General features: G+C 48.0%; 1 protein-coding gene across 1 annotated transcript; it reads left to right on the top strand.

Moving 5' to 3' along the window:
• Positions 1 to 151: 151 nt before the first annotated feature.
• lingo2b (leucine rich repeat and Ig domain containing 2b) lies at positions 152 to 23,691 on the top strand. The gene is made up of 2 exons (XM_076161021.1): positions 152 to 225; positions 20,185 to 23,691. The coding sequence occupies exon 2, from the start codon at positions 20,228 to 20,230 to the stop codon at positions 22,094 to 22,096; it is 1,869 nt and encodes a 622-aa protein (XP_076017136.1). The 5' UTR covers positions 152 to 225; positions 20,185 to 20,227; the 3' UTR covers positions 22,097 to 23,691.

Raw genomic sequence — 23,691 nt, 5'->3', positions numbered from 1 at the left:
CTCTGATGTCTCATATCATCTCAGTGTGTTGATGTCCAGCGCTGCTAGCCTTTCATGCTATGAGCTACTTGTGATGAAAGTGTGTGTGGACTACATTTCCCTTCAGGCTAAGTGAGTAGGAAGAGTGATGCATGCTGGGATATGTTCCAGGGAGTAGTGTGTGTGTGTTTGAGTGCTGCTGAGTGCATCACTGACTCCCCCTCACATGACAAACGCTTCACTTAGGTAAGTTACCAGAGAAGCTGCGTTGTTTTGAAATGAGCTGTGAAGCTACTGAAGGAAGTAGCTGAGTTTGTAGCTTTGCTGTTTGTGTCTTGCTGATCTCATACCTGTAGCCACATGAGAGCTTCGCTATTTGTTGTTCAGCTTTGTGTTTGTTTTCTACAATTTTAATGCAAACTGTCACAAAGTGTAAAGTGTAGATGAACTGAGCTGTGACAGTTTCATCTTTGTTTGGTGATTTTGAGTGGGCGTGGCTCATTCTGCTCATTCTGCTCATTCTGCTCATTCTGCTCATTCTGCTGTGTTTCATGAATGAATCAGTCTCATGTCACCAAACCAGGTGGACATGAGCTCTCTGTACTTGTGCCAAAAATGAAACATCACTCAATCTGATGCTGGCGCTGTAACAGCAACAGTTCCATTGTGTCATTAGGTTTGACCGGCTGTGTGGAGGTGGAGGGCTTAACCTGTCACATGTGTCAGTGCAGCGTGCATTTAGTTCAGTCCTGACCGCTGCAGCTACATCACATTAATAAGGCTGTTTGTTGTCGTACTGTAAGCCACATAAAGCCGTGTGCAGCAGGCAGCAGGCAGCAGGCAGCAGGCGCTCCTTTGAGGTGTTTAAAGTCAAAAGTGCCTGTCACTCCGGCTGCTCCATATAAATATTCTCAGCTCTCAGCAGTGTCAAGAGTACATAACAGTGCATATTCCTCCCATTGAGAGATGAGAAAATGAAGCAACAGGCGAGGTCTCAGGAGCACACACACACACACACACACACACACACACACACACACACACACACACACACACAGGGAAGTGGAGTTCTCAGGTTCAGTGCGGCCTCTTCCCTCTTCTGACTCCCAGAGAAGAAAGATTCCCTTCATGTCCTCAGAAGTCTATTCCTGGCAGGTTTAAAAGCTCCGGTCGTTAAAGCGGCGTGGTGCCTTCTGTTAGAGCAGCGTCATCGTTAACATCCTATAGGAGATACATTTCCCCGCTCCATGTTCCCTGACTCAGAGCGTCTTAATTAAGTGTGTGACCGTGTGTGTGTGTGTGCCCTGTCAAACTGGCTTAAGCACTGAGAATAAATGTAAATGTGTTTCCTCATGATGTTGTAACTTGGACGGGCTGGAGGAGGGAAGGAGACAGGAGAGGAGAGGAGAGGAGAGAGAGAGGGAACCAAAGTGACCCAAGCAAAGATCTGAGTGTAGCTTCAGGGCCTCCAAGCCTCAGCGTTAGTTTGAGTCCTTTACCCTGCAGCTCCACGCCGGGACATCTGGCCCACACTCTATCATCAGAACCCCCCGAGCCCCTGAGCCCCCTCACCCTCCGCCCCCCCCGGCTCTCTGCTACTGCAAATTTACTTAAGTCGCGCATAAAAATGATAAAGGTGCGTGAGAGGGAGATAAGATGAGCATTGTGCCGACGATGGGAGGGGGAAAGGCTCGGGGGGGTTTATGAGTGATCCTCCAAAGTGAGCAGCAAAGGTCAGAAGGACCAAACCGAATTGGATCACGCAGCAGAAATGTGAGGCGTTTCCCGAATGTCGGCTCAAGTGCCTAAATGGCAACGCGTGAAATAAAATCAACCTGACGCAGGAAGTACGAGAGCAGGGAACAGATGAGCGAGTCCAGAGTGAGATGATGTCACAGGAAGGCTGAATGGAAGAGGACTATGGACCTATGGAGCGATTTAGAGCTCCACAATGACCTCATCCATACATTCATATATTTATACTTACGTTAACATTAATATTTACACTCAGATTAACACTTGCACTTACATTCACCTTTACATCCACGGCACCTGACAGAAGATTTGATCCAAAGCGACGCACATGTGAGATCTGAACACAACACAAGCAAAGATCAAGTCCAGAGAAAACAACAACAAGAGGAGGAGGAGGAGGAGGAGGAGGAGATGAAGAAGAGTGAGAGGTTCTTTGTTTCCTTTTGCATAAAATGGCCTGGGTTCATTCAGTGTGCACAGTGGTGCTGCAGCAAGGGCATGTGGGATTTGTTTTTGTTGTTGTGTTTTAAAATGGAACCTTACATGAAAAAGCAACAACATATTAATCCGTGTTTGTTTAGTTTAAAGACAATGTGACGCCATCTTGTCGTCTCACCCTCATGGAGTCCAACTTGAAAGCCAAAGAGAATGTTTATATGTTAATATTAGCTAATATTGATGGTCTCTGCTGTATTTAGTTGTTTGGTGCGGTGGATTGTGACGGTTGGAGCTTCAGTGAGCATAAATAAATCCCCATATGCCTCCATACACACACACACACACACACACACACACACACACACACACACACACACACACACACACTGCATGTGTGTGAAGTCAGCATCGCTCGTTATCGTGCAGTATTACATTTCTATACCCACAAAACTGCGCCGTTTTCGTAAACATCCTAAATAAAAAGCTCCTCTGCCCGAGCTGCATGTAATTAAATGACTTCTAATGATTGATACGCTGTGATCTGCTGTCACGCTATGCACGGCGCATGATTGCCTGTCAGGCGTGATGGAGGGACGGGGAGCGGCTGCAGCTGCGCGTTTCACAGCAAATATGAATCTAATGGAGGGCGGTGGCTGCAGCTGGAGGACAGGGGATCACTTTGCTGGGTAATAACGCAGATAAACACAGTGAGTGCAGACACAAGCGGCTTGTTTGTTGAGGTAGGGAGAGAGAGCAGCACACCCGGGGAACACCTGCTCTACTGTAACAACGCTGTCAACTCAATGGGCCCAGTGAGCTGCAGTCTTAATGCACTCCCTCCCTCCCCTTCATCATTATAAAGCACTCACCGTACACAAAGGCCATTAGACCCACAGCACAGCGCGCAGGTTCCCGGTCGTGGAGCCTGTGGCCTCTCAGCCGCCCCGCTGCGTGGACGCCGACGCTCCGGCTGATCCCTCGTCTCCTTTCGCCGTGGGGCCCGGCGCTGGCTTGACAGTGGAGGCTGCGGCTTCACAAGCTTCTTTAGAGTGACAGCATCTCCGCCGCCGCCGCTGCACAGCAGAGCAGCAGAGTCTTCCTCAGAAAGAGAGACGGATTCATTCACATGATAAAGGCCAAGTGAGGAGGGAGGCAGCGGGGAAAACGTCAGAAATATATCAGAGTTATCAGCGATGGCTTCATTATGATTATATGTCACAGCTTCATTAACATCACACACATAAACACACACACAGTCAGTCCTCCTTTATTCTCCACACCTTTTGGAAATTTGCTTAAAATCTGCATAAATTCTGTGTAGGAATGTTTCTCCCGTTTCCTGTTGAGACGTTTCCCATAATAACCTCCAGCTAATGAGGCATAAATGTTTGGACTGATTAGGAGCCTCTACACCTGAAAACATCAAAGACACTGCAGACAGCCAGCCATGACACTGTGTGGAGAACTTCTCACAGGAAACCACACGAGACGGAGAGAGGGAGAGGAGGGAGAGGAGGGAGAGGGGGAGGGAGAGACGGAGATGAGGGAGAGGAGGGAGAGGAGGGAGAGACGGAGATGAGGGAGAGGAGGGATAGATGCTGGAGTAAATGAGAACGGCACGGATGAAAGTGAAGCTGCTGTTTCTCCAAAACAATCTGCTCTGTGCCGTCACAAACACAAACACACACACCAGCAGCAGCAGCAGCCATCCTAACTGTCTGCTGTGGATTCATGCAGACGAGCTTTGATAAGATGAAGCAGAAGGATGGCATGGATAAATGGACACGTTTACAGATATCGCAAGAGCTTCACCAGCACCAGCAGCTTGATTGAAAAGTTCTGCACCTCACATATCCCACTATTAAATTTGTTCTCTGGCATTTACATCTGAACTGAGACACCGGCATGTATTGATTTGTATTTAAATAACTATATGAGCTTTCTGAGGCGTTAGTGGTCGATGTGGATGTGTGTGAGCCAACGCCAAATCTCCCCAGGAAGTTCCAACTTACAGAGAACAATGTCAGTGATCTAGTTTGGATGTAAATGAGCTGAAAATCAAGAGGTTTCCTATAAATCACTCCTTAACTTGACACATTTGGAAAGAGGTGAATGTCTGAGGCTACACATCAGGTGAGGCTGACGGCGGCTGAACCAGTTCAAAGCCTCAGACGTGGAGTTCAGCCTGGGAACACTCCAGTCTCTCGGCCCAGTTTGTCCATCTGGTACATCTCATCTCAGCTTAGCAAACATCTAGAACTCCTACGTTAGACAAAACCCTGATATGACAGGCTCAGAATTTATCAGTCACGCTTCCGCTCCATACTAATCACTTTTAAAAGGAGCTCGTCTTGTGCAGAGACGTTTACTCTTTGGTTAAATTCATTCAAATCCCGATTCTAAACCGCTGCGTCTGTTTAAAATGGCTGCTTAGCGTTTTGGCTCCATTAGACTTTTATCCTTGTGATCCAAACATGTGCCTGTGCTGCCATGTTGGGAGGTTTGTGCCGCCCAGCTGGCAAACACGTGGAACAGTTAGAGTGCAGAGAAGTTGAGTCAGCGTGAGCGACTCCAGTTTAGCCAGGATAAACAACTCTGAGCAATGTGACACAGAGCGACCCAGAGCTGCTGTTGGGACGGTGACAGTTTGATTCCGGGCAGCAGCAGCAGCAGCGGCGGCGCCGTGACTGTTACGTTTAACATAATCTTTCAAAATGTGGAGGCATTTACGTCTCGCTGCGTTTGTCAGCTGTTGGGCGGATTAATTAGCGTAGCGGCGCTGGAAACGAATGCAGATGAAGATCGTCGGTGTTTGTGTGTGAGTGTGTTTGTGTGTGTGTGTGTGTGTGTGTGTGTGTGTGACGTTAGTGGAGCAGCATTGTATTCAGCTGTGACTCACATCTGAAAGCTGCTAGACGGAGGCGACGCAGCTCGTTATTTGTGTTTGAAACAGGCTAATGTCAGGAATTAACATAAAGACACTTTTCCCTGAAATGATAATGTGGCTCTGTCCCACCGGGTGTTAATGTGTCTGAGGTCACACACACACACACACACACACACACACACACACACACACACACACAGACACACACACACACACACACACACACACACACACGCACAGAACAAAGCACATGCACATATTCAGTTGCTTTTGGTTCTTTTCCCTCATGTTTGTGTTGAGAGGCGTCACAGTTTTGGAACACGAGCCGCGGGCCCACAGGTCCAGAGCCGACCTGAGCTCCGTTGGGGTCGGACCTCCTGCGTCACGTTCACGCTAAGCTGCCCACACACAGTCTGAGTGTGTTTGGTCATTGTGTTCCAGTGTGTGTGGGTGTCGACGGCTCATCTGATGAATCAGAACACAGCCGGCTTAAAGAGACAGCACCTGAAACGGCCTGTTTTCACTCAGTGTGCACAACGGCAAGAGATAGAGTGGATGCGAATGAATGTGTTTTTTGCCTATTGTGTGTGTGTGTGTGTGTGTGTGTGTGGGACATGCAGCTAAATGTCAGTGAATGTATTCAGTCTGGATGTGTGTGTGCATTATAAATAGCAGGTGGGAAGGGAGTCTGCGGTGCACAGGCGCGCTCCAGGTTCATCTGACACTCCTGGCTCTGAGTCTAAACACAGATTTCAAACCTAATCAACAGGTTTTGTTCTTCTCCTCCCCTGGGCGGCGACACGCTGTGATGGACAATATGACACGGAGGTAAAACAAGCTGAAGCGTTAATGAGCCCGCTGTCATCTGCACCTGTACTTAAATTACAACTCTAACACCATTCGGCTCCACTAAATTACAATATTACATTTTTTCCAACTTCATTAGGATTGATTAAAATGTGCATATTCAGCGTTTTATTTCTCTTTTTTATTACTTTAGTTCCTGCTCCACCACAGGAGCAATCAACTGGACTGCAGCTTCTTCTTTACACTGAGTTTACAACGGCAGCGGCGGCGTTCAAACCCCAAACCTCTGGCCCTGTTAACCAAAATGGAAGAAAGTGTCAAAGTGGCCGGCGACACTTTTCGGGAGCCGACAGGTCCGGCTCGCTCTAGTTTGGCATTTTCCCCGCTCGGAGCCGCGCCTCGCTCACTAACTCACCGAGGGATTCATTAGAGGGAGAAGAAGCGCTGCAGTGTTTGACTTAAGCAGAATACAGACGCCTGATTTAGATTTTCCTGAAGTGGCGGTAAGAGTTCTCAGGAGAGAGAGAGATCCTCCTGCAGAAACATCAATCTGGGCACTTTGGTAATTTACCTTTTTTGTTATCTCCAATTTCCCTCAAACCGTCGACAGAACTCCACACTTCAGAAAGAAGCCTTGAGTTCTGCCTTTTCCCAGAATGCCTTTGAACTTCTCCCATGTGTGACGGTGCTGTAATGGTGTTCAGCAGAGCTTCGGCTGAAAGAGGAACATTTTACACTTCATCAGCTACGGATACAACGTTGCATTCTGGTCTATCGAGGCAAATAGAGATGGAATAACAGTGGGCTCATCTTCCTCTCTCCCCCCCTCCTCCTCTTCACCTGGTGTGGTTGAGTAACACAGTAAGAGGCTCTCACGCTTTGGTTCTGAAGGTTGGTTTTGATGATTTAGCTCAATGTGTCACTTTTCCCGCCTTTCATTGTAGATTAGAATGACGGAGACCTTGAGTTTGACTGCACAGATGGTCACAACGTCGCCTTCAAACCCGTGTCAGATTCATCAAAGAGTCGGCGAACTGTGCAGTCGCAAAGAGCCGAAGTTAATTAGTCAAAGGGCTGATTGGTCTGCGAGACGTGACGATGGCAGAGAAGAGGTCGCGGAGTTTCCTGTAATTTATGGCTTTTTAATGGATCATTGAAGGAGAGAGGGCGTCGGCTCTCTGTGTAGCAGCCAGGACAGAAGCTCCGAGGTGGAGGGTCTCCAGAACCAACATTTGGGCCGGGGACACCCTGTAAATGTCTCCAGCTGCTGTGTGTGTGTGTGTGTGTGTGTGTGTGTGTCTGTGTGTGTGTCTCCCTCTGGGACTTTTTTTTTTTAGCTTTTGTCGCAAACGGGAATGCAAATGTGGAGGATTCATGTGTTTCCAGTGGTGATGGCTGCTCTGCTGCTCTGCTTTACTGTACCGCCGCCGCTACGACGCAAAACATGAATATTCAGTTGTTTTTGAAGCCGCAGATCTCGGTGAGATGAGAAAGGCACTGAGGAAGCAGAAAGTCTTCATCAGGAATCTAAAATTAAGATGTGATGCATGCATTCAATAAGCCGGTGTTTCAATCTGTTTCAATCCATCGCAAACCCACACTTTGTGAGCCTGAAATAGGATAAAAAGAAGAAAATTTCCCAGTTTTCCAGGATGGGAAGGAAACTAGGAAACCAAAAACATTCTCAAGTAAATTCAAACACAAGGAGTAAAAGCGTCAGTGTTTCCAGTAATCCTCTGAAGTATTCCCGTACGACTCAGATCTGTCCTTACCAAACGCGGTTGCCATGGCAGCTGCAACTTTTCGACTCTCCTCCTCCTCCGTGTTTCATTGATGGGAAATTGATGAGGCACTAATGAATGGCTGCCACTCGTCGCTCCTCGCCTGGGCGCGGCGTGCGTTCGCTCCACGGGCCCTTTTGTCCTCAGCTTCCCCACATTGATTTTTGCGTCGCACGCTTGGCTTTTTCCTGAACGGCACAATTTATTCAACTGATAATGTCTGAAGAATGTAAAAAAGAAAATACTCGGCACGGGGAACAAAAGGCTGAATGTTTTTTTGTGGTGCATCTTTTTTTTATTTTCAGGCTCGGCGATGACGCGACTGGAATCAGGATCTCAAACACGCTTTTGTGCAAATTCTGCCCCACACACACACACACACACACACACACACACACACACACACACACACACACACACACACACACACACTGAACTGTTGTGGTTATTTTGTGCACAGCAGTTTAAGTTCTTAGTGAGCCGCACAAAAAGGTTTTCAAGTGGAAGTCAGATGTTTTGGCACATTTCTGCACACATGTGAGCTCAGCAGCTCAGCAGGGGAACTCAGCAAACATGAAGCTGCTGTAAACTCTCTCCCGCTTATTATGCAGCAGGTGTAACCGAGGGCGACCTGGCAAACTATCACACGCTCTAATACCAGGCTGTAACTCTCCATCCTGGCATGAAGGGATCAGAGGGAGTTTCAGTCTGGGACGGGCGGAGCTGCAGGGTTCTGAGTGTAATGAAGGGAAACTTTCACCTTTGTAACTGACGATATAAAGGGACATTTAGTGGTTTTTGACCTTTACTGCTCGCAGCAGGTTCTGTAACAGCCACTGGTAGAATTGATCTCCAGTAGGGATCAAGCTGAGCTGCCTCTTCTCGCTGGTGTTTTGTAGAGAGAGACTACATATGTGAGAGAAATGTAGGATAATATAACAGTGGCTAACCTTTAAGCCAAAGTGATTCATCTTAACCACTTTATTGGTCCATATTGTAGCAGATTCACCTCCGCCGAAGCCAAACGCCTCTGAAACTGGCCACATCCCCCTAAACCAGCGTCTCCCTGCGTGCATCTGCCTTCCATCATCTGACTGGTTGACCTTGTAGACCTAACTTCGAATGATCTCTCTATCTTTGTTGTTTTAGCAGATGTTAATGGAAATCAATAATTCAGTAATGGTGGAAGTGTCGTGGATGGAAGCTCTGTGGCCATTGAGTGAGTAATGGCGCTGCTTTGGGTTTGTGTTGGCTGGCCTCGGGCTTTGTAACACGCCGGGGTGAAGAGCTGCTGAAAATGCAGCAGTGGAGCCGGTGGAGGAGACTGGAAAGCTCTTGAACCTCCGGCGAGTGGGCAGCATGGATTTCACTCTGAGTCAAGTTGGATTCAGATGGGGAATTTAAGAGCAGGCGGTCGGGTCAAGTAGAGCAATAGTTGAGTCGGCGGTATTAACTGTAAACACTGTAAACACTCGTGAAGTATGATGATGATGATGATGACGACGACAATGAGGAGGATTTGTGCTGCTGAGTCTCCGTTTCTGATGAAGATCTCCCGCTGCAGTGACATCGTCCACAGTGTCGACACACACCACTCTGGCTTCAGACGGGGTGTCACCTTGGACTCCCGTTCTCTGTAAACCGGAGTGAATTCCTGGGAGTGACAGTGGAGGTCGCTAATCCGTGGGAATGATTTGGTGGCGGCGGAGGGGAAAGTGCTAATCCTCCCGCCTCATTCAGTGCCAGCCAGGCCGCCTGTAATCCCACACTGACGCCCCGCACGTACAGGAGAGACGTACACGCAGGCTAACGGGCTCGCCGGCAAAGCGACAGCAGGGCGGAGCAGCAGGTTGCAGCCATTACACACGGATAAGTGCACACTCAATATTAACTGCTCCCCTGGGTCCTAATGGTGATTAAGGGGAAATCATACAAGCATTATTTTTTAAAATTTATGCAGTGTAACGGCTCAAAAACTCATTCATATGCTGACTGACAGCCCAGTGCAGAGACATTCTGTTCCTCTGCTGGGGAGAAATCGTCCTTCTGCTGGAGAATCCTCAGCTTCTGTTGTTGTAGAGGAGGGAGTTTGATACAAAAAGTCACATATATGACACTCATTTAAGGCGTATTTAAAGGCTTAGATGTGACTCTGTCCTTCTCAGCCTCGTCCTTCCTCCACAACTCCTCCCATTTGGACAGGACATATGCTTGACACACGAGAATCCATCAGTAGGAGGCGATGTCGTTCAAACGTCATTCTAATTAGGGATTCTTATTAAGATGGAAGGAGGATTTCAGCCAATTCTGCTCATTGTGGTCCTCAGATCGGCCCGTTTACATTTTCCATTATGAAGTGATGTGAGTCCAGATACATGATGCAGATCAGGGAACACGCATGTTAATGTGAGGCGTCTATGCAGAACACACACACACACACACACACACACACACACACACACACACACACACACACACACACACACACACACACACACACACACACACACACACACACACACACACACACACACACACACACACACACACACACACACACACGTAGCCTGACATCACATACAGATGCTGCACTGGGATCGGCTCTCAGTCACAACTAGTGGTGATGCAGTCTGTGCAGCGGGAACACAACACTCATGTGAACACACACACACACACACACACACACACACACACACACACACACAGAGGTTGAAACATGGAGGATCAGGAGAATGTCACGATCAGTGTGACATTTTCATCTAATGGACAGCTGTGACGGCCCATACGTGTGTGTGTGCTCATGTGTGGTATTTGGAGGCTCTTATATTCTGCAGCCGCCCATTAAAATTCACGTTTCCTTATCTGGGTCATGTGTCTGCATATAGATCAGGATGTAAAGCAGAGCCTGACTGGACCGACCGGAGGGAAAGGTTCAAACCAGCTCATAACATTTGTGTTGTTGTTTTCCTTTAAGGAGGAGGTTTAACTCATTTACTCGTTAAGCTATTTGCTCATAGAGAGAGTGTGTGTATCACGCTGAGATGAACATACGCAGCAGCATGGATGTGTGTGGTGGCTGTGAATTGAATGGGTGCATCATCTGTGCTATAAGATTATAATATAGAACGTCTCCTGGCTGTTTTCTTCCCGATGAACAACAGAAAGAAAGCAGCTCTCCATTCGCTCCACATCACTTTCAAAGTAAATGCTTTATTTGTGCGTTTTGATTCTGCATTAAAGGAGGAGCAGCTTCCCATTGTCCTCATCTTCTTCTGAATTCACAGGAAGCGTCTGTTGAATCTTAAAATCATGGCTGGACTTCAGTCAATACTCCGGATCGATACGGGCACCATATAATTGCAGCAGGCCCTTAGTAGAGGAGTACAAACGCCTCCCTCCTGTTCTGTGGCAAACATCAAAATGTTGCCGACGTGGGAGCGTGGAAACGGCAAAGGGCTCCATTTTCCTTTTTATTTTTAGAGGTAAAGAATAGATGTAAGTTAACGCTTGACCTTTTCAAGTGGCTGCAGTCTGAAATTGAGAGCGACGTGTTGTTATGAAGGCGGAACGTTCTCCTATCTGCAACCTTTCAACGGAGCTGTTAGGGCTTCATTCAGATGAACAGAAGCTGATCCAAGGCTGCGACACGCCGCGCTTACAACGGAGGAAAGAGAAGAGCGAGTGTAATATTTAAAGACAAATCTGATTTTGGTGAAAAGGAAAAAAAAAAGGGGGCTCAGCATTCAGAGGCGGGGTTACATGGAGTGGAGCATGAAAAATGGATGAGTTCCACCTCCTGAGACTAAAATTAGACAGAAACCTAATATGGTGAGTGTCCTTCAAGTAACACACTGATTTATAAGCAACAACAAGCGAGAGAGAGAGAGAGAGGGAGAGAGAGAGAGAGAGAGAGAGGGGGATAGGTGGAGAAACGTAATGCTGGTGGACGCAGCGGAAAATCTGATTACTGCTGGAGCTGGAAATCTAAGCAGCCATTGAAATGAAGAAATAGCATCTTTTCAAGGAATGTTTTCACACAGCATGATAACAGTGGAGCTGCCCTCCGATGACAGCCAGCCTGCGAGGAGGAGGAGGAGGAGGAGGAGGAGGAATACAAAACAGCGTAAAGGATAAAGTGCTGCATGAATATTTATACTTCAAAGCAGTACAGTCACACAAATGATGAATCTAAGAGAGATACTATAGATCCTTCATCGTTTGAGGAGGGAAAGAGGAAGATACAACCGAGTGCAGTTTAAAATCATCTGAGTTATTAATTGATCTGCAATCAATCGGGTTGTGAGTCACACTTGTGTTTATATTGACAGCTTCTCCCTTAAGACTGAGTGAGGGGAGCAGGAGAGTGATGCATGCTGGGATGTGATCAAGGGAGGGCAGGTGTGTTTGTAGAGTTCAGAGTGAGTGTGAATCGCTTTGAAAAATAGCTGAGATTCTGTCACTTACACTCACAGTTTGAGAACCGCTAGAGATGGCTTAGCTCGTTAAGATGAACATACATGAACATAAACATGAACCCGTCCTTTGGTGTTATTACAGTGCAGTAGTTTAGATGCTGAAATACAAATTCAGTGAAGGATAAAAGCCTAAATGACCTCTGACCTTTTGTTTTAGGTGCTTAAATCTAAAATTCCCTGTCACTTTTTCGGCTGCGGCCGAGCAAACTCTCAGAGGAGGAATTTAACTTTCATATTATTCATCATCTCCAGCGCCGTGTGACAGATGGAGACAGACTTGGTGCCACAGTGAAGAGCAAAGGCACCACGCCGCCGCCTGTCTGTCTGTCTGCCTGCCTGTCTGCCTGCCTGTCTATCTGCGGGTCTGAGCGAAACACTGGACTCATCTGGACCCAGGTCATGCAGGGCGTGAGGGGCCGGAAGCACAGCCAGGCAGGCAGCCACACGGGCGATGGAGACGGCAAACGCGGCTGATGGCTCGACAAGGCTGCGCTTCAGAGGAAACACGGCTGGCGGAGCAGAAAGGAGATGTTTAATTGGCAAGAGTTTGAATGCATAAAGCGCTAATTAGCAGAGGAGAACACGGCTCGGCTCCCGAAACGCAGCGGCTTCCTGATCACTCGGCTGACATTCTGCTTCCTGCAGGCTGGTCAGCAGGGGGGGGGGGGGGGGGGCAGAGTGCCACAGGAACCCAGAACAGGAAATGCATTGGGCTTGTTAGTCTTGGTTGTGGCTACACGGTGCATCATCATTAAAGCGAGGTGTGTTAGTGACGTCCTCTTCCTGCTGGGATCCACATTTTGCACAGTCCACACCCTAATTGTCTCCGGCTGTAAGCTCAGCGCAGTCTGAAGTCTCCTCACAGTTTCGCTCCTCCACGACTCTGCCTTTGATTTGGCTCCACGTTTGAATCCGAGCCTGGAACAAACAAAGACACCTTCCCCGAGCTTTGTTTGCTTTGCTGCATACAAACCAAGTATGAAGGATGTTCACGTTATTAACAGATACTTTGGTAGATTTGTTTTCTCAGTAGCTGTTTTATTGAGGGAGCGACTCCTATTTACTTTCCTAGAAGAACACAGAAAACTCTTGCAAGACTTTCAATCAAGGATTTTCATTTCATTGCAGAACACTTAACACTCTCAAGGTTCAAGTCTTATCTTCTTCTTTCTCTTGATTTCCTCCTTAAAAGGCTAATCAGCGGCGTGTCCCTCCCGCCCTCCTCTTGTATGTAAATCAGGCGTGTGAGTCGTACATGTTGCTGTCGTGCTTGATTGTCTGAGCATCACTCGGTCGGCGGCTTGATGATGCGTCATTTCAGGTCAATTATCATGCAGGGAATGTTACAGTACATGCTCAGCGCCCGGCACTAATCGTCTTCATGTGAACGCTCTCATGTGAAATAATACCATTATTCATGCCAGCGTTGTATCAGGGAAGGAGCAGAGCAGAGCAGAGCCGAGCAGAGCAGAGCAGAGCCGAGCAGAGCAGAGCAGAGCAGAGCAGAGCAGAGCAGAGCAGAGCCGCCGTGCCTCACTTTCATTTCTAAAGGAAAAGATGGTGAAGGAGCCACTTTATGACTCCACTGATTAGAACACACAAAGTGGAAATAGAGACGTGGAAGCATCAAAGACGATTTGGAGCAAACAGCTGTGAAGTGTGTGTGTGTTCAGTCTTATAGGGAGGGGGGAGGGGCCTGGGTCAGCATGAGTGCGAGAGAATAATACAGAGACTCATCAGATAAGGAATCATTAATATGTAATGATTATGATAATGTCACATTCTTCCATGCTTGAGAGTCGTGAGGCTGAAACACACGGAGACCATCAGGGACCTGTGAGGGGGGGGGAGTATTCAGTTTATAATGGAAACGTAAGCTTAGATTCATCCTTAAAGGGTGAACACTCAGATAAACCAGTAGGTAAATAAATAAATCAGGTTGTGTGCAGTGACACATGATGTCACCATCTGACTGTGGAGTGACAGCTGCACTGGTGAGAGGCTCATGTGATCCTCAGAGCCTGCGGTGTCTGCAGGAGCGCACAGCCGCTCCCTGCCGCTGCCTGCCGCTCTGTGGCCTCTCAGCGTACAGAGCAGCTCCTCCGATGCTCCATGCTGGTGTCTCCCTGCACAGAGCGGCTCTACAGAGCGACGTCTCTGCTGTAATGGACCGCCTGAGGCCCGGTGAGGCGCCAGGTGCAAAACCTGTCAATGAAATTCATCATTAATTCAGAGATTAATTCTGTGCGGATCGAAAACCCTAAATTAAAGTAGTTTACCCAGAATGAAAGTCTTTTTAATATTTAATTGCCACAGACTTCATCGGCTCCTTTGATGTGTTCATCTGCTTCTGTCAGAGGAAACACGTTAGAGAGAGAGAGAGAGAGAGAGAGAGAGAGAGAGAGAGAGAGAGAGAGAGAGAGAGAGAGAGAGAGAGAGAGAGAGAGAGAGAGAGAGAGAGAGAGAGAGAGAGAGAGAGAGAGAGAGAGAGAGAGAGAGAGAGAGAGAGAGAGAGAGAGAGAGAGAGAGAGAGAGAGAGAGAGAGAGAGAGAGGGACTCAGGACTCGCAGATTAAAATCGACACGTGTGCGGAGCATCAGGAGATCTGTGGGCGGAGCTTCCATCAGAGTCTGCAGGAGAACATCACATCAGCTCAACAAGCAGAATAGAGCTTCATCTAATCTGCTTCCTTCATATAGCCCTGCTCTCTCTCTCTCTCTCCTCCTGTCTCCCTCTCTCTGTCTCTGTCTCTCTGTCTCTGTTCTTCTCTCCCTCTCTCTCTCTCGCCCTCCTTATCTCTCTCTCTCTCTCTCTCTCTCTCTCTCTCTCTCTCTGTCCCTTCTCCTCTCTCTCTCCCTCTCTCTCTTTTTTCCCTCTCTCTCCCTCTCGTCTCTCTTTTTCTCTCTCTCTCGCTCCCTCTCTCTCTCTCCCTTCTCCTCTCTCTCTCCCTCTCTCTCTTTTTTCTCTCTCTCTCTCTCTCTCTCCCGCTCTCCCCCCTCTCCCTCTCTCTGTCTCTCTGTCTCTCTGTCTCTCTCTCTCTCTCTCCTCTCGCTCCCTCTCTCTCTCTCCTTCTCCTCTCTCTCTCCCTCTCTCTCTTTTTTCTCTCTCTCTCTCTCTCCGCTCTCCCCCCTCTCCCTCTCTCTTCTCTTCTTCTCTCTCTCTCTCTCCCCTCTCCCCTCTCTCTGTCTCTCTGTCTCTCTCTCTCTCTCTCACTCCCTCTCTCTCCCTCGTCTCTCTCTCTCTCTCTCTCTTTCTCTCTCCCTCATCTCTCTCTCTCTCTCTCTCTCTCTCTCTCTCTCTCTCTCTCTCTCTCTCTCTCTCTCTCTCTCTCTCTCTCTCTGGTCGTGACTCATGCCTCACCCCCACATCTCCGTCTCTGCTGTCACATTTTCTACACTTTCCCTGTGACTCTAATCTAATTCAGAACCAAATCCCAAAACGCTCTCCCCTCTAGGCTGCCCTTCTCAATGACCCCCTCGCCATTAACCATTTACCCAGAATTCATCAGGCGCGTGTATGTTTTCTATCCTGTCGAGGAAATTGACAGCTCTAAAGGTTTTTCTGAAAACATGGCTCGGCTTAGAGGAGGTAAAGAAATGGCCGCTACAGAAGGTAAGTGGCCCGGTCAGGTGGAGTCAGGCGGGGTCAGGGCGGGGTCAGCTGGGGTCAGGGCGGGGTCAGGGCTGTCGGAGCCGCAACGGTAAACAAGCGAGCTACTTGGAAACTTAAAAGAATCAGTGAATCCATTCTTCCTCCCCTAAACCAAGCAGCTTCCCTTTCTCTCCCGGGCTTCCTCTCACTAAAGAGGATGAGGATGGAAGTGATTTTTCCATCTGCCTTCATCTCCCTCCACCATCTGCCCCCGACAGGAGCGTCTCAGACCTTTAAACTCCTATTTTGCCGCGGAAACGCGAGCGTCCTCGTCGAATCAAACCAGGAAATCCCATCAGATTCAGACAAAATGAAGCGGCGCAGACGTTCGCTCGCTGATTTCCTCGCTTGTATTCGACAATTACGCAATAGTCTCCAAACTCCTGATGTAATGAAGTGGCAGAGTCAAAAATAGTTAACAAGCTGGAACACTTAGAGCAGCTTCAGCCGTCTGTCTTCTGTCCCCCGCTCATCTAAATACTGTTAAAGTCAGACAGACAGGCTATTATGTTGTGCTATATTCAGTCTGTGTGCGTGCGTGTGTGTGTGTGTGTATGTGTGTGTGTGTGTGTGTGTGTGTGTGTGTGTGTGTGTGTGTGTGTGTGTGTGTGTGTGTGTAACATGGCTTAAAGCAAATGACTGAAACTGTTTTTGGCTTCCTCTAATAATAAACTTGCCTAAAGAAGAAGAAATAACCATAATATTCATCCTATTTCCTCTGGATTATTCTCTTTAATGCTCCATATATACGAACATTAAACCAGTTTGCATGCTAATGAATCATCTCAGCGTCACATTAGGGGGTTGTTGCCATGTATTCCTGTACAAAGGCTCTGTGAGGATGCAGCCTCACACTGCTGCTGCTGCTGCTCCTGATCAAGCTGCTGCTCCTGATCAAGTCTCTTCTCAGTCATTCAGCCAGGGTGAAACTCGGTTTGAGGCAAATAATTGAAATCCCTGCATGGCTAATAAAGCAGCCGGGCTCCATATGCGGAGAATGATGAAATCAAACAGACTGGCTGTTCTTCAGGAGAATCAAAGCCGCGTCATGTTTCAAGGTTGCTCACTTGGCATTCAAATGGTGTCAAGCCAAGGACGCAAGGATGTGCACCTTCACAAAACACCAACCTGCACAACTGCACTCACTCGCTACGGATTTTTGATATCTACTGATTTCATTTGAGGTGTTTTTAAGAAGATTATAGCTCAGAAATGCAGATGATTGCAGAGGGAAGATGCTTTCTCCGCCTCATTAACTCCAGACTTGGGATAGTTTGGTTCATCTGTCTCTTCTGGTCATTTATCTGATTTATTTAGTTGGTTTTTTTTCCACTATACTTGTTTTTTGCAGCAGTATAAACCCCATTCTCTGAGGAATTACATCCCTCGCATGAGCTACATAAAAAGCTACACTTATTGATGGATGCTGCCTCTCTTTGTCTTTCACCAAAGAGCAAAACGGCTTTCTGATGTGAGATCTCTTCTTCTGAGATTTCGCTGAGCATATCCGTGGTTAGAATGCCTGCCTGACACACACACACACACACACACACACATGCCGCAGATGCTAGATGGCCAGATCTGTTCCACACTGCAGCAACAGACAAACTGGACTGTAATTATTAAACAGAGCGGCAGGGAGGAAGAGGCGCTGACAGGTAACGGCAGACTGATAGATACACAAAGACAGAGGCAGCCTTGTGGACGGATAATAAGATAGACAGAAAGGGATAGTTACCACGGCAGCAGATGGACGGGCAACAAGACAGGTCGACAAATAGCCAGGCGGTCAGAATGACAGCATGGAAACACCTCAGACTGGACTCCTGCTGCGCCAAGGAAGCATGGATTCCTGGGATTCTGTTCCATTTATGTCTTCTCTCAATGGGAAGACTAAAGGAATATTTAAAAAGGCCCCCCACAATCCCCCCTCCCTCCCTCCCCCCCCTCCCCCCCCAGACACTCAGTTTCTCCCCTTCTTTTTCATTAATTTGATTGGCAGACAACACAGAGCGGATGTGGGTAAGGGTTTGTAGTTGCTGTGGCAACGGCCTGCTCTTTGTTAAAGGCTACATTCCTGGCATCTGATGTGTCTGCGCTGCGATCGATAAAAAGCCAGCCTGCAGGGACTGATGAACGGACTGGGGCTTGTGTCGGGCCAGCGAGGACCGGCTGGAGAGAAGGAGTTAGGAGGAAGATGTGCGAAGAGGAGGACGGAGAGATAAAAGGGGCGATGGCAGGAAGGGAGAGGAAGAGGGAGAGGGGGGATATGGAGATGCGATCAGTGCAGCTGCTGAGCCTGGCGGAGGGGTGAGTGCTGTAAGAGAGAGAGGGAGAGAGGAGGTGTGTGTGTGTGTGTGTGTGTGTGTGTGTGTGTGGCTCATCTAGGCTATTTTCTGAATATGTCACTCACCTCAGTATCAAAGTACAGCCTGTGTGCTCATGATTCGCTCACCTTGACAGTTCACTGCAGCAGTCAAAAGCTTTTAAGAGGATCCTTTTCATATTTCTATATTTCCTCTGCATGATATTAGTGCATTGAGATTTCCACTCGTCAAAGATGTGCGTTCCGTATTGCACAGCTAATAGGCAGAGATCGCCACGAGGAGAATGCAGATATGAGTGGTAATGAGGCAATTATGGCGGGGCTCTCTGTCTACACGGCCATCTGTCATTTCAACAACCTGTGGCTGCTGTGTGCGCCGTTTCCGTGTCGGGCTGTGTGTGTGTGTGTGTGTGTGTGTGTGCGTGCGGTGGAGGCACCATGGCTCTCACACACACCGCAGCGCTGCACCGTGCAGACCTGCCTCCTTCCCCTCATTACCCGGCCATTAGCTCCTCTCCACCATCCCTGCCAATAAGGTGGCATGAGGCTCACAGGCCAGATAAATAATACAAAGTGTGTGAGGAATGAGTGAAATGGAAAATAAAACTGGAGAAACCAATACAAGTCAAGATCTAAATGAATAATCCATGATGGGATTTGACCACAGGATCAATTTTACATTTATTGCACCTTTTATTTTGTAAAACATTGCAAAACCAGGATGCCTGTGACAAAATGCACATTATTAGTCATTGATTGAGTTAATGTGACATAAGGAGCCATGATGTCACTCTGTACTGAGCCACTGTTGGAGTTTGAGGTGGAAGAAAGTGGAAATGAGAAGGAGAACCAAAATCAAGATCCGCTGTGAATTCACAGGAAGCAGCTGAGCCTCCGCACGCCGTTTCTAACGTCCCGAAGCTGATCTTAATCTGCTGTTAAGTATTTCCCTTATTGGAGGAGCCGAGGCTGAGCTCTAACTCCACCCGAGCCTCCACATTCTTAATTTGCACTCTGAGGCCTGACAGACTGACAGACTGCTCTCTGCTCCACAAATCCAATTGTTCTCCTTCATATATTACAACTTTGCTTTTGTACCATTTCAACTTTTATCTGGAAGCGTCGGGCCCCTTTACTCCGCCGCCGCAGCATACAGATTGAGATTGATCTGCCGAATAAATTGTAAACGCGTTGGATTTGTATGGATTTGCCAGAAAATGAAACTTTACTGATTCCTACATGGAAAAAGCTGCAAGAAGAAAATGAATATAATACATCACGAGGACCGAACAAAGCAGTAAACAGACGCAAGAGGGGCAATAAAGGAACGTAGAGGGCATTAACAGTCACAGGGATTATGTAAACATATTAAACAAACGCGGGTGAGAAAGCTGCTGCGTTCATCGCTCATCCTTTATTCAATGATTATAAATCTGTGCGTCGTACGTGTAAAAAGATCCTTGTTGTTTCAGTTTGGGGATGAATATAGAATGTGTATTTAGAGTGTGTGTGATGCCGTGTGAGGCTTCTAATAACGAGGAGGCTTCATGACTCAGTAGGTTGATTACTCATATGTGCTGCAGATGTACAGTTGGTATACAGTGCAGCCCCCGTCCATCCCTGCTAACTCTGTGGGTTCTCAGGATGGAACACTCGCCACACACACACACACACACACAGGCTCACACATCTACAAGGCTGCGCAGTAACGAGGGTCATTCCTCGCCACCGGCCCGATACGTCTTCCGTCCTCATAAACCATCTCCGCTTATAGCCTGCAAGGTTTCCGCCGGTGTTCTCACATTTTGCGGCAGCTGATATTTCTCCGCCCTGCCTCCGGTTTAATTCTGTTACATTGAACGTTGGCAGGAAAAGGGACAGTTCATTAAGGGAGCAGAGGCTTGGCAGTTTCTCCAAGCAGAGTCAATGTGTAAAAGGTTGATAATGCGGAGGAGGAGTGAGGCTAATAGGTGAAGACAAACGGAGAGATGAAGGTGAAAAAGGGACGGAAGCTGCTGTGGTTGGTGTTGAATATAATCAATAAATAGTCAGACGTTCTAAGAGATCTTGTGTTGTGTCTTACAGGGCTTGATCGTGATGGTGGTCTGTGTGGATAAGAAGTCGTGCCATGACAGAGGGCATCGTGGGTAATAGAGACATGCGACACCCAGCCCCGCACCCCTGCCACCTCTTCCTGGGCGGGGCCTTGTTGCTTCTCCTGGTCAGCTCGGCTCTGAGCTGCCCCGCCCGATGCGAGTGTTCCGCCCAGAGCAAGTCGGTCAGCTGCCACCGCAAGCGCCTGCCCACCATCCCCGAAGGCATCCCCATCGAGACCCGCGTCCTGGACCTGAGCAAAAACAAACTACGGATCATCACGCCAGACAATTTCTCCTCTTTCCAACAGCTCGAGGATCTGGATCTCAGCGACAACCTCATCAGCGTGGTGGAGCCCGGCTCCTTTCGCTCTCAGCTCGCCCTGCGCTCGCTCAACTTTCGCAGTAATTTGCTCCAGCTGGTCCCTGCTGGAGTGCTGTCAGGCCTGACCAACCTCACCCGTCTGGACCTCAGCCACAATCGACTGGTGGTTCTTCTGGATCACGCCTTTCAGGATCTTCGCAGGCTGTCTTCTCTGGAGGTTGGAGACAATGAGCTGGTGTTCATCTCTCAGCGGGCCTTTACAGGATTACTTGGACTCCATAGTCTGACCTTGGAGCGTTCCAACCTAACTGTGGTCCCTACGGATGCCCTGGCTCACCTGCACAGCCTGGTTGAGCTGCATTTGCACTACCTGAGCATTAGTTTTCTTAAACCGTTCTCTTTTAAGAGACTTTCTCGTCTCCGTCGATTAGAGATCGATTACTGGCCCTGGCTGGACACGCTGCCCCCCCTCTCACTGCACGGCCTCAACCTCACCACATTGTTCATCACCAACACCAACCTATCCGCTTTCCCTGGCGCAGCATTGCGCAACCTGCCCTACCTCACGCATCTCAACTTGTCCTACTGCCGCATCAAGCACATCCAGCAAGGGGAGCTGGGCCAACTGCCTCACCTGGTGGAGCTGCGCCTGCAAGGGGCCCAGCTGGTCGCTATTGAACCTTTTGCGTTTGTGGGCCTCAAATCCTTGCAACTACTGGATGTGTCACAGAACCGCCTGGACTCTCTGGAGAGGGGAGTGTTTGCAGCACCAGAGACCCTCCAGAGGCTTTGTCTGGGCGGCAACCCTTTGGTGTGCGACTGCCGTCTGATCTGGCTGCTGAATAGCCACAAGCCGCCCTCCCTGCAGATCCTCGACACCCAACCTGAGTGCAGCGCTCCCGAACACCTTCTGGGGAAACCTCTGCGTGACCTGAAGGAGCCTCTGGTCTCCAGGTACATGACCTGCACCAAGCCACGGATCAGACCCAACGTAACACAACTGCTGATGGCCGACGAGGGCCAGCCCGCCCGCCTGATCTGTGTAGCAGAGGGAGCCCCCCGGCCCTCGGTGGTCTGGATTACACCTCACAGACGCTTCGTCACATCCAAGAGCAGCGGCAGGGTGGAAGTCCAACCAGATGGTACCCTGGAGATCAAGACGGCAGAGCTGCATGACAGCGGGTTGTACTCGTGTATCGCTAGCAACCCTGCTGGCAACGCGAGCCTGTCAGCCTCTTTAGCTGTGAAGAGCTCGGGCATTAGTGACAGATTTCACCATAGCAACAAGAGCTCAAACTATCTGACAGACTCTAACAGCACCTGGGGGAACGGAACAATACTGTACAACATGACAGTCCCCATAGACATAAAGACCATCATTATATCTACAGCTATGGGCTGCCTGTCCTTCCTAGGCGTGGTCATCTTCTGCTTCCTGCTTCTGTTTGTGTGGAGCCGCGGGAAGGGACGACACAAGAGCAACTTTGATATCGAGTACGTGCCGCGCAAATCCAACGGGGCGGCGGCCGAGGTGACGGAAACGAGCGGCCCGCGGCGGGTCAACATGAAAATGATTTGAAGGGAAGCGGACTAGCGTACGCATTAGCAACATCGACAACTCAGTGCACACATATCAGCTGAAAATGTTTTCTATCACACAGTGGATTTGTGACCAACGGAAGTGATGTACTAATATAGTGGATGTTGATATGAAGGTGATCTAGTGATAAAGTGTGAATATAAAAGTGATATATGAAACTGTGGACGTGTTTATATAAAATAATGTTCTCATACACTACATTTAATATAATACTATAACCAACATATCAATATGGGAGTGATATAGTGCTGCACTAGGCATGTGTTTCACTGGTGATGTGATGAGTGATGATGTTGTCGACTCGCCGTGACACCGGGGTGAAGGAGGGAGCCAAGGGGAGAGATGGGGGACATCTTGGGGTGGCAGTAGAGATCTCATCGCTGAAACACGTCAGGACTAAATTGTCTAATACCCATCTTAGCTGCAGTATGAAAGGTGTGTGTGTTGTGATCACGTAAGTGGGTGTATGTATGTGTGTGTGGGTGTGCGTGTGTGTGTGTGTGTGTGTGTGTGTGCAAGTGCGTGCAAATTGGTGTGCGCATGTTGCATTTGTGTGTTTCTTTGTGCATGTGCACGCATTGCCTTTCTTGTCGGACGGGGCAATTAAAGTGGAAGATCGGGTCCAAAGCATTTTCCAGGCCTTTGTTCTTGTTTGGTCATTGTAACAACAGTATTGTCACTGTTGAGTAAAAAACAGAGGATAATCTATGTTTGTATGCAAAATCATTATTGTACTATTCAAGAAAAATGCTGCATAAATTTTGAAATTAGACTCCATCCCCTTGGAATGACTCCAACGCTAGACGGGGATTTTTTTAAACTCAAGGAAAAGTACTTACAATGTGCAAGTCCCAACTTTGTCTTAACACTTTCTAGCACTCTTTCTGAGAAATAGCAGTAGTCAGTCATGTTATTACTTTGAAAAAGCTTCCAGCTATAGAAATGGCATGTTAAACCCATTTTTATAACATGATCAATCAAAGGCAGATTTTCCTGCCAGACCAATCCCTTGATATGATATAAAAAAGTCAGTGGTCAGACACAATGGCAGAGATTTACTGGCCAGTGGCTCTTTGAGACCAGACAAAGTTGAGCTTCACAGATTTATGTGTTGAATTTCCCCCTCTATCATTTTTCTTTGAATGCGGCACTTCAAGCGAGCGTGTCGGGATTCTTCCCTGGGGCAACGAGGGGGTCAGGGTGTTTGATAGATGGAATTTGGAAGTTGTAGTGGAATCTTGTATTGTTTAGTTCTTTTGTTGACAATGTTTTAAATGTTTAAAAAAAAAAAAAAAAAAAAAAAAGTAAAACAATTAAGGGCAACTCTTTGTAATGCAGGGACGTGGGCGTAAACTTGTGTGATCCTGTTGTCATAAAATGTTGTATAAATGTTTTCATATGGTAAATTTATGGGTATATTTTCAAAAGGAAATAAATCTTAATCATACCCCTAAAACTGGAATTCCAGTCATTTTACATTTTATTCTGGAATCCAACATCTTCTTACAGATGAATCGCTCATATATTTGATCTAAACTGAGTCTATTTCTAACCCTGATGTTCAAACTGCAGGA

Source organism: Genypterus blacodes, unplaced genomic scaffold (assembly GCF_046128005.1).
Source record: "Genypterus blacodes isolate CSIRO-AG114 ecotype Tasmania unplaced genomic scaffold, CSIRO-AGI_Gbla_v1 ptg000109l_1, whole genome shotgun sequence".
NCBI classification, from domain to species: Eukaryota; Metazoa; Chordata; class Actinopteri; order Ophidiiformes; family Ophidiidae; genus Genypterus; species Genypterus blacodes.
This window is presented reverse-complemented; position numbering and strand designations above follow the sequence as displayed.

Bases quoted from the DNA above. Each gene is read 5' to 3' on its own strand.
- lingo2b (XM_076161021.1), top strand. From the start codon at position 20,228: ATGACAGAGGGCATCGTGGGTAATAGAGACATGCGACACCCAGCCCCG.